The sequence below is a fragment of the Merops nubicus genome, unplaced genomic scaffold, assembly GCF_000691845.1.
Source record: "Merops nubicus isolate BGI_N331 unplaced genomic scaffold, ASM69184v1 scaffold8202, whole genome shotgun sequence".
NCBI lineage: Eukaryota > Metazoa > Chordata > Aves > Coraciiformes > Meropidae > Merops > Merops nubicus.
The window spans coordinates 1-11,665 of NW_008594203.1; the positions used below are offsets into that span (position 1 = coordinate 1).

Genomic DNA, 11,665 nt, shown 5'->3' on the forward strand with positions numbered 1-11,665 from the left:
CGGAGGGGAGGAAATGCTGCTCCCGTCGCACGCGTGTAAGTTTTGAAAAGCGGTTACTACGTGGTGTCGGGGAGGCCGAGGCTGTAAATCGTCTCGAAAGAGTTTTGACAAAGTGCTGAGAGGCGTCACGGGTGCGCAGCGCGGCGATCTGGGTGTAGTTTCCAGTTCGGGATGGCCCGAAGCTGTTGGTTACGAAGCCGGAGGCTAACACCGCTGAAGGATCGCCTCTGCTCGGGCTGCTCTTCTGTGGACGCTTGCCTGGACCTTGGGTGGCTGGACCTCTGGTCTTCTGAAGTTCAGCTGATAATACGTAGCCATGAAAGTAGGATTTTTCAATTTAATCCTTCCCCAAGTATTACTTCATGAGTGAGAACGGGAACAGCTTTGCTACAGGAATCCTTGCTTCACGGGCAGACAAATCCAAGATTAATTTGGAAATAAACTTGTAAAACTGAGTCACTAATGGCATTGCTTACTGAGGGACGTGCTGAAGAAATTCTCTTTGAAGGTCATCACACTGCACTGGTCTCAAGTAATGTAAATATTTTTAAGCACGTGACTAATGTTGTTACCTCTGTTCTTCACCCTGGAGAAGGAAGACGTGCTGTTCTGTGCCCCCATCTCTCCTGTGAAGGCAGGCTGGCAGTGCAAAGGGGAGAGTCGCAGAGAAGAAGCAGGTAGTCCCCAGGCTGTTTGCTACTCAAGTGCTGCCTGAAGGGCTGGGTATGTTTTTCTTGGTGGTGGTCTCATGGCTTTACCTGACGTGATCTGATGCCTGCTTCAGGAAATAAATTCTCTGCACGTTTACTTAAAAGAGCAGCCTCCTCTGTTGATTATTTCTTGTGAACCTCTCAGGCTTGGTAGCTCTGCTCTCACAGATTATGTAGGGAGAAGTTATTTTTGTGAGAACTTCGAGGAGATTATCAGGACTATTAGACTTCTCTCAGTTCTGTACAATTGCATATTTAATGTCTGGTGGATTCTGAGAGGTTGAAACAAGAGATTACCCAGTGTTGGAGCTTTTTTCAGTAATTATGTATCTGGAAATGGTAACTTTGTGCATCAGTTGAGACTGATTTACGTTTGACTTTACAGGAAATCAAAGAGAAAAGTTGAAGTTGCCCCATGGCACGCAGCCAGTTTCCACTACCTAGACTTTTGCAATCACTGTCATGTGTCCTATTATTTTGTGCTTGTAATTGGCAAAGGTGCAGAGTTAAAGGTAGCTCTGGGCAAAGTGCCTCAAGTTAAAGTTGACTGATGTGTGGCTGCCAAATACTGCAGAGATTCCCTGGTAAAGCATCCGTTTCATTTCCTTCAGCTGCAGCCTGCAGAGCAGGTGATGAATATTGTGGCTCAGAAATCTCTGTGGTGGAGCCCTGTGGTCTAACACTCACTGCCTGTAGCCCTGGAGGTGCAAATATGATGCTGCAGAGTGGAATTTATTTTCCTTTCGTTTGGTTTTTTTTTTGGTAAGGACCTTTATCCATCCTTCCTGCAGGCACTTCTCCCTCGAATGGCACAGAAAACCTGACTTTGAACTGTGGCTCTGAACTTGATAGCTCTTGGTTCAGTACAGAGGTTGCTGTGCAGTCTTGCTTTGCTTCCTTTGTAAGATGTTTTCCAACACTGTTTTTACTTAAGTGGTTACATGCTGTTCTTCCCCATAAGACTGGGATTTCTTCAGTTACACAGAACTGAACTTTCCTGAAGCCTTTTTTTTGTTTCCTGAAGGCTAATTTAGCACTTAGATCCTGTTTTCCAATTCTGGCAGAATCTGTACAGCAAAGTAGAACTGTGGGAGGGAAGGGAATTTTCTCATTTGTAATTAAGGTCGTTAAGTGCTGTCTTAAAGAAGTGGTTTCATGTGTGCTGTGGGACATGCTTTTTCCACAGGCTTCACTGATGTATTTCCTCTGTTGCTGTGTCCCTGGATCTGATTTGCAGAGTTTCTGGTGTATGACTGTAAGGGCAGTTGGAACTGAGCAGGTGCTGTGCTTTGACTATATGAAACACTCTGTAATGTCACATACCTTGGAAAAATCAGGCCTTGAGTGCCAAAACCTATTGTGTGCTTTTTGCTACAATTCTTGTGAGGTAAAATGAGAATAATACTGGAAAAGAGGTTAATTTTTGAGTAGCATGTAAGTACTGCACTGATGGGGAAATGAAGGAGTCTCATGGTATGAACAGGATGCAGGGAGCAATACCTGAGGTCACATGTGGGACAGGCAAACTTGTTAAAAATGAATTCATTTTGATGAATATTCAGATTGATAAACGTAAACACTGCCATTCACTCAAATTAGAATGAGGAAACCTTTAAAATGATCTGTTTTTCTGTTTCTTGTGAGAATTGCTCATCTTTTTTTGATCTGCTTCTATTTAAATACACAGGGGGGAAAAAAGAAACTAATGGAAGTTGTTTGTTTTGTAAAGCTTTCCAGGTTAGTAAAGACAGAGGGGAAATTGCTTCCTTTGTCTTGCTGGGACTTAAAGCTAAAACACCCTTCATTTTCCTTGGTGGTGGAAAGGGGGATGGAAAAGTGACGTGCCTCTGGTGTGGCTTCCCAAAACTCTTCAGCAGTGAAAGCTGCAGCAGTGCCAAGCTTATGGAAGGCTGGGACACGCCGCCCCTCTGGCATAGTTTGTAACGTTTCCCCAGCTGCTCCTCTCCCGAGTGCGAGGTGGAGGCTGGCAGGAACGGGCTTGTGGAGGGCAGGACCGGTGGGAATGGCTGCGGGCTCTGCCCTCCTCTCATCGTGCCTCAGAGGAGAGGACGGGGGTGCAGCAACGCTGGAGCCTTTCTGCCCAGCTTGGCGCTTCACCGCCCACCTGGGGAGGAGCTGTCGTGCTCTCCAGGGTGGGCTGGGAGCTGAGGCCACCCTGGAGAAAGGGACTGTCACCTGAGGCCAGGAGAACTTTACCAGAAATCTTGAATGCATGAGGAAATAAGCGAATAAAGAGCAGCGTGATAGACAGCACACAAAGCACTCAGGGCAGAGAAACGAATGAGCTCTGAGTAGATGGGCTATGAATGGGAAAAGAAGTCGTTTAGTTGTTACTAAGTTAAAAATGGATTTTATTCTGCAGATCACTAGCAGAAGGCTGGTCTGCTACAGGAGAAGTTTTGCCTAACTTAGAAGTGAGTTTGCAAGCTGATTTTGGGGAATTTGTAGGTTGTAAACTCAGTATCAACAAAGGTTAATGACTGAGGGAATGCCATCTTGGACACAAGTCTTCCTGTGTTATCTCAACACCATTTAATAAAACCACTTTAATTTGTGTAAAATAGCTGGATACTGTTAGTACTAAATTAATTCTAGGGAAAATAAATGCATCTTGCTAATATGAAATGATGTCTTCCCATGTAAGGTTCTAAACAGCCAAGAGACACATGCTTGACCCAGTTGGCTTTCTGACCTTCTGGAGCTTGTTCACCTCCCATGTTTTCTGGTGGGTCACTTAATCTTCTGTCAGCATGGCAAAGCTCAGTCAGGCTTATGCTTCCTACAGGATTTTTTTTTTGCTTTGTTTATGCCTTGCTAAGCCCCAACACATATGTTAATGGATTGGGGGCCTGCTCAATGAGCTAAAATTAAATAGTAGTTCTATACAGACGTGGGACTGGAAGAATAATTGGTTGGAAACTTATTTATACTTAACAGATTGGTGTTATGTGGAAAAAATTTGTGAGCTTTTACTCTCTTGCTGTCTCATCTGTCTAACTGGAAACCAGTCTCATGGGACTAAAATTCCTGTCTGGTCAGTTTTGGTTCCAAGTCTCTGTGCGAAGGGAAAGTTGTAGTAAGGTAATTCAAAAAAGTTGAAAAGGGTGAAATCTTTCATGATTTTATTAACTGTCCTCCTCCTCAGCTGCTCCCCATAATGAGAAGCTTTGCAAGGCCTGTGGATTGGTTCTCCACAACAGAGTTCCTGGTACACTTTTGTTCAAGAGTCCTTCAGGCTGGTGTTTGTGAAGGGTATAGCAGCACTGGGACATTAGATAACCCTGTGACTGAATGGGAAGGAATTGCACTGAATAATACTGCATTCACTAGCTGCAGGTCAGTATTTCACAGCAGTAGTTTGGGGTCTAGTGCCAAGTTTATTTTTAAAATATAGCATAGACTATTGTTATCAACACTAGCCCAAAGCTTTTGGAGTGTTGGGCTTGCTGTATATTGCTGCTGTAAACATGGGGAAGTTGTATTTAAGTTAGTATTGGGAGGGTTTTTTTTAGGGGGTAAATCTACTGAAATAGGTTTCCTAATGTTAAAATTGACTTCTCCAAAACCACCCTGGCTGCAGAGCAGTATTTCTCATCCTGTCACAGGTGGTGATTCTCAAGGTCAGGTCTCCTTGGAAGCGTGCCTTGGTCAGTGCTCCCATTGCAGTGGCCTTCATGGTTCACTCCAAGAATGCTGAAGTCCAGCTTCAGCTGGTGAAGTTGGGTGATCTGAAGCTATTTGACAAGACACGAGAGACAAACCAATGAATATTTTTGGTTTTTCCAGGAGAGTTTAACAAATTTCTTTAATGCTTCTTAGAGGAGGTGACCTGTTGTGGAGGAGTGTAGCTTTTTCAGGAATGAATGCCTGGTCCAAGTGTGGGAAGACATGTCAGCTTCCCTAGTGAAGAGCAATCCCAAGGGATGCTATATTCAGGCTCAGCAGAGTTATAAATGATCTGGAAGGGAGACTGGCTAATGAAGTGACAGTATAGGCAGAAAATCATAACATTGGGGTAGCAGAAACAAAAGATGGCTGGAGTTGAAGGTTCTCACAATGCCTGGTTGTAGGCCAGTGGTGCTTGATACTAGTAGATATAAAATAATATGCACAGGGAGAAACCACCAACTGTGCCTATGCAGTGATGGGCTCCTAAAAAACTGTGTCAGTCAGGAAAGAGACCTCTTAAGAAATGCAGGTGAAGCTCTGTGAAACATTCTCAACAGCAGTCAAAAACCCCAGAGATCCCTAGGAAAAGGAAAGGGAGCAAAACAGAATGCCATGGTATAAATCCATCTTGTGTTTGTGTAATGAATAACATAACCCCTCAAAGTTACAAGCAGACATTCTCCCCTCTCCAAAGGGTTGCTGTAAGACAGAGGAGCATGACTGAAGCAGTTTTTGCAAAAAGAGTAACCAAAGAAACTGGAGCTTAGCCTGGAAAATACGTGATTGGAAGTAGGATGGGTAAGAGGAGGGATTATGATAGAAATCTGAAAGCTTTGGAGGGGAAAACACTGTACAGAGATAATATATTAATTTCTGAAAGGCAGCTCAAATATTCCTTTCTGAATTTGGTTCTCATTTGTTCTGGATATTGTGCACAGTACAACTTCCTGCATCTTAGAGTGTAGATGAACCAGAAAAGCTTAAGAGAGGGGCAGTGGAAATGATTCAAGGTGCAAAACGACTTCTCTGTGAGAGCTACTGGGTAAGCCAGGACTAATAATCCCAGAAAAGAGAAGGCAGAGGGGTGACATGGAGTTCTGTAACTGCAGGAGCTGTGTGCATACACATCTAGTTCTCGTGCTCTGGTTCAGTACAAGGTCTTGACACAGTGAAGCTGGCGAGTGACAGATTTGGAAGGGGTGGTAGGTGCTGGAATGTCTCTTCTAAAGATGCTGTGGATGCAAAAAAGTTTCTGTTGAATCTGGGGAATGTCGAAGCACATGGGAGGGAAATCCTTTGAGTGTTACTAAGTACACAGAAACTACATCCAGCTTCACAATTCTCATGAGCTGAAAACAGTTGGAGGCCAGGAGAGTACTCCTAGGAAATATTGTTTATCTTTTTCTACTACTATTCCTTGAGCATTGGCATATGGCCACTGCTGGAGACAGACAAGGATGTTCCTGTCTTCTTCTTTAATGCTGAAGGAGGAGATTCATCTAATGTAACTTTTCATCTCAAAATGATTTTTTAAGCTCAGTGGGGTGATGTTCTTTTTGAGGTGCCTGCCTCTCTGCATTGCAGAGAGTACCTAACACTTAATTTTGAAGTAGCTGTCTTACATTAGATGATTCCCACATCTTTTATATTTGTAAGAACAACAAATTACAGCTGGAAGTTGGAAATGGAGTGTGGCTGTGACTTTGAAGGTCTGTCTCTTCCAGATTCTCTGGCAGTCATGGAAAAGGCTAAGAGGTGGTTTGGTTGTACTGTGTGAGTACCTGTAGATGAGGAAATAAGGTAACTTAAAGGTTTCAGGTAGTTTTAAGCAAACATGATACCTGTGTGCTGGAACTTAATATTGAACATACTTAAATTGGAAATAATGCCCCCTTTTCTATAGTCCATGTAATTAAATACTGAAGCACTTGAGCAGATGAAGAAATGTGCTCTGGTTCCAACAGGAGTTCTCAGCTTGACTAGGTCAGATCACCTGAGCTGGGGTATGAGGGACATCAGGATTTGTAACCATCACAGTCCCTTGTGGTCTCTAAAGCATGCAATAGCTGGGTGCTAAAGCCTCTGGGAGTTAAACCAGGATGCCTTGCCACTCTAAGTGGTGCAAACACCTCTTATCCTAAAACTACAGGTGCCATAGTAAATGGTGTCTTTTACTGTAGCTGGAGTGTGTCCCTGTGTGTCAGGTTCCCACTGATCATGAGGACTGAAAGGTGGTCCCAGCTGTAGTCCCATCTAAGTCCTGTGTACAGAAAAGTCTTGTTTGGACTAACTATAGTATGGTGCTGTTAAGGACATCAAACTGTTGTAAACTGTAAATACATAAGAAACAGAGGACAAAAGAGCAACTCAGATGGTTAGATTTTTTTCTTCTGAACTTCTTCAGTCCAGAAAGAAAGGTTGCTCCTTTTAGTCTCCTGTTCAAACTGTTCTGGAAGGTAAATTGTGCAAGTGATAGTGAATTGTAAACCAGTTCCTTTGTGAGGGCTTCAAAATAATTTATGTAAATGGCTCTTTGTAACACTTCTGCTGAATTCAGCAGTGGATTTGTTACAAAAATTCCTTCCTGCAGCTACTTCTGGTGGAGCATCTGGTGGTGATGGTTTTGATATGAGAATTTCAAAGTTTTTTCAGTGTCTGTATCAAACCCTGTATCAAATTAGAAGATGCAGTTTTATGCTGGGGGTTTTTTTGGGTATCAGCAAGACCTGATGCCTGATTACATAGATAGAATGATACTTCTGAAGCTATTGATGACTGTGCAAATGGCACTGTTCTTCTCTTTGTCTTTTGCAAGGACACCAACCTGGAGAGCTGATTCTGCCACCTCTTCTGCTAGGAACAACCACAGTTGCACGGTGACACCCATGCTGTGTGCTGGAGCAGAAGGGGCTGATTGACTCCATGCTGCACCTTGTTGTGGGTCCTGACTTCTGATCACTAATAATGTTGTTCCTAGTACTGGAGATAGGAGCTGAAGATGATTTTTTGCCCATTGGAGACTTTCAGAGGCAGTAGAGGCCTGTCCTACAGCTTTCTAGACTTCACTGTGCTAGTAAGTCAAGCACTGCCTGACAGTCCCCATCCTAACAGATTGTCATTGTTCAGTTATTTAAATCCATAATCTTTGCATGAATAGAATTCCTTGTGTGTCTTATAGAATAACCTTTTATATCATTAGTATCTGCAATAATTTTTTCCTTTGGGAAGCAATTCATGTCATCTTGCAGATAGGAAAGACATTAAAGCACTGTTCTGCAATCACACAAGAAACCCTATTCATTCATAGTTTACATTGTGAAGCCAATCCTCTATCCTCAGGGTTGGAGTTGGTTTCATGGCAGCAGCACTAATTACAGACTCTTGCTGCAGTAGAGCTGAACTGGGGGCAGTTGTGGAGTCACAACTGGAATGAAGTGGCAGCCTGGAAAGAACCAAGCAGGAGTGGTTCTTAACACGTTCAGTCTTTCCAGTGCTGCTATTCATAGATGGGAGGTTTTAGTCACCAACCAAAAGTCACAACAAAAGCCCTTTCAGGCTAAGCCTGAGACCAGGTTCCCAGATCTGGTAACAGGAATTCTCTTAGATTTTGTGTTGACTGTGTTAGCATGCTGGGTCATGTTTTAGGATCACTGTAAAATGGAGCTGTGAGCTGATTGTGTGCTACCTTGGTCAAGCCAGTGAAAAAAAGATGAGGGAAATAGTTTCTACTCTTCATCTACACATATTTGTGCTGCCTGTACAATTTCATTTGGGTTTTTTGTCTTGCATAGCTGGTGTTAAGTACTCCAGCACCTTAAATAACCTTGGCATGTTTTTGCAGACAGTGATAACAAAGCAGCTAGTAAATAATCACTGAGAAGACATTGGTTAATCTGGTTGAAAAGAGGCTATCAGGTTTTTGATATTGATTCTTTAATTGCTTCCCATTCAGAGCAGTAAAATGTGCTGACAGCAGAGGCAGGAGGTAGCAGTCATGTGTTAGCCTGGCCAAGTTTGTGTCTGGAGCACGTCGGTATGGGGTAGTACCAAAGAAATACAGACAAATTGGAAAGAGATGAGAGAGTGCAGCAAACGTGGCTGGGGTCCTGCCTTATTCTGAAGCAGAAAGGACTGACTGCTTGTAACATACAGAATGACTTGAAGTATGATGTGGACAGGGTGGGAAAACTTTTCCTCTAACAACTCCTTGTGGAATAATCTCATGGATGAAAAAAAATTCATTGCTTGAAGGTGGCTTAAAGGATAGGGGAACCTGACTTAGTCCCAGTGGAAGGACTACTTATCTAGGGGTGAAATGACCCTTGGAGTGATGCAGGAGAAGGACACAGTGAGTCTAATACATTCTCTAGTTCAGAAATAACTTAATCAAGATGTAATTATTTCCTAGATTGGTATAAACCCAGATTATTCTTTGCTGGTAAAAAGATGAGCAGTCTCTCCTTGCTGTGTGTGACACAGCTGGAGGAAGGAGCTCTGAGAAAGCATGGGACTTCCTAATTCTTTGTTAAATCTGCTGTTCTGAAAACCTTGACTTTCTCCAAGTATTACAGAACTTTTGTTTCAGGAAATGCCAGAAAGCTTGTTTGTAGTTGATGGAGGCTCCGAAAAGGAAAAGCAGCAGACCTCTCCCCCTGGATGTGTTGTGAGAAGGCACTCCCAGGGAATCAGTGGATCATTAGACTTCTTCGAGGCATAGAAGCATGGGTTCTCCTGGCTGAACAAAGCCCACTAAGTCCTCTGAGATGAAGAGTTTGGGGACCCAGTGGTACTTTGTTTGAAGTGTGGCTCTGAGCCACAGCAGAACACTGAGCACACCCGACAGTGAAGCCTGCGAGTCGGTGACTGGAGGGTGTGGAGACTCATTACCTGGGTTTGTGCTCGTGCCTGATGGTATAAGCACTGCAGGGTGTAAAAACAGCTCTGTTGACGCCCTTTATCCTCTGGCATCCTGACTCACTGCCGAGGCTGGGCACACCTCATACCTCTGCTGATCCCCCCTCCCATGCCTGTGGGGCTCTGGGGCAGTGCCAGGGGGTGCAGAGGGGAGCAGCACAGGACGGGCAGGGCAGCGAGCTGGGGAGCTGGCCCTGGTGCAGCACACAGCCTGGCCTGGGGGGTCTGAGAGGCAGGTGGCAGCCTGTTACAGACACCAGCCCTGTACTTGGAGCACTTCTTCTCAGATGCACTCCCTCCCATGCTTGCTGGAAGCCAAAGAACAAACTCTAAGGTGCTTCCCTGTTGTGTGATACGGGCTCATGAGCCAAGATAAGTGGGATGCAACGTTTGTGGAGGACAGTCCTTTTGTCACATGCAGGTCTGGCCTTTCACATAGTGCTAGATACTTACCTTTGAACACAACAGAACAAACCCATGCTGCAGTGTGACTTAGCTGTGCTATAGTCATGTTTTAGGAAATGCATTTCTATCTGAACAGGAATAGAGGGTGCTCAGAATTTCATTGGGGTGATTTAATTTGATTACTGAAGTATTAAAGATGAAGCAACATCTAAAATTTAAGATCTAGGATTTCCTAATCTTTCATAACAAAGTTAAGCAATTTTTTTCTGGTGCAATTCTGACCATGATGATAGAAGTACAGCTGGAAATGGCTATGCTGAGTTTAAGATACTCAATTACTAGTTTTCACAGACTTAACCTTTATACAAATGTTACTTTCTGCTCTTGATGTCTATACCAGAGGACCGACTTACTAAAATATGCTGCTATTTATAGGTTGTAAGAGAATGAAAAACAGTTATTCCTCCTTAAAATATTTTGCTGTGGTCCCAGAGACCTTGGTGAGAGGCTAATGGAAGCCATTGTGGCCTTTACTAAAGGCCATGCATTCATAGAGGCATTCATCTACTTTGCTGCAGGCTGTTTGCAGCTTTTTATAATCCAGAGAACTTGGAAATCCTCAAAGTGCTTTTCTCTACTGCTCTTCACCCTCTCTAATAGAGTCTTGGAAAATGAAAGTCAGAAATTCACAACATGATCAAAATGTCTTGCTCCATTAGGATTTAAGGTAATATTTTGTTCAGTCTGGAGGTGGGGGGGGGAAAGCGGGTGTGAAAACATTAATGAGCTGTTAAAATAGAGCTGTTAAAATGGCAACACACAGCCAGCCTGTGTATAAATATAGGCTAGCTCCTCAGCAGTGTTCTTATATGGTAGATTTGAGTGAAGGAAAAATATCAGCCTACTCTTCCTCTGTACAAGTGTGAGTGGTGGCTGTTACGGTCTGGTGCCGTATGTTTGGTAGCAGGCAAGGCTGCATGTTACAGGGAAATGATAATGACTTACTTTTTTTCTGTTCCAGGGACTTATCTTCTCAGTGTGAGAGGGGACTCGCACAAGCACGCCGTGGATTTTTTGTCTGCATGTGCTGCTTTTACTGACCCAGCCAAAGAAAAGAGAAGGATGGGACAAAAATCGTCTTGTCGCTTCTGCCCGAGAGCTGACTGAGCTTGGACACCTGCTGGAGAACCTGCCTGGGCCAGTAGAGATGGAACAGCTCCTGCTGCATCTGTGACTGGCCAAGCTCTCTGCATGGACCCCAAGGATCAGGTTGCCTTAAGTCAAACAATATGCAAGTTGCACTAATTGTTGTAACTGTACTGCTGGCCTTCACTAGGGCTTTCAAAGGCAGCAGTTTCTCATGTAGTTTGAATGTTTTCAACTGACATTTGAATGTTTTTTTTTGATTAAATCTGCTGTGGCTGTGGAAAGAGACTGTGTGAACTTTTCCCTCTTAAGTTCATGGTGAATTTTGAAGCCTCACTTCCACGTTTGATCCGTGCTATGGCAGCAACCTACAGGCTCATGGTCACCTCTGTGAACTGCTATAGCAGTGTGGTGATAGACCAGCACTTCCAGCACACGGTGCATTACTGCACGGGGACTTGCCAAGTGCTTAAGCAAGGAGTGACATGTATAGTTGCCCACCACAGTGTCTGTGCTGAGCTCGGTGTCCAAGATGCCAACCCAGACTGTAAAATTCCTGTTCCTGAAAATGGACTTGCCTTGCCTGGAGGGGAGGACTATCAGCACATCCTCCCAAATAACCCAAGGATCAAAAAGAGCTCGTCGGTGCAAGCCTCCAGCAGTTTAAAAGACATCACTGGTGAGGCAATAAACCTGGCCAGTGGTAAAATCAAGGAATTTTCCTTTGAAAAGCTCAAAAACTCTTCCAGTCACGTGGCCTACAGAAAGGGAAGGAAAGTTCGGTCGGAATCATTCAGCAG

The 11,665-nt window shown here is 43.9% G+C and overlaps 1 protein-coding gene across 1 annotated transcript in view; it reads left to right on the forward strand.

The window, feature by feature from the left end:
- The first annotated feature begins 11,180 nt into the window (after nucleotides 1-11,180).
- The window catches only part of LOC103768530 (serine/threonine-protein phosphatase 2A regulatory subunit B'' subunit alpha-like), a 37,137-nt gene continuing 36,652 nt past the window's right edge, over nucleotides 11,181-11,665 (forward strand). The window contains 2 exon segments of the mRNA XM_008935671.1: nucleotides 11,181-11,663; nucleotide 11,665. The exon segment at nucleotide 11,665 is cut by the window's right edge and continues 1,514 nt beyond it. Of these exon segments, the coding sequence (XP_008933919.1) occupies nucleotides 11,181-11,663; nucleotide 11,665 (484 nt within the window).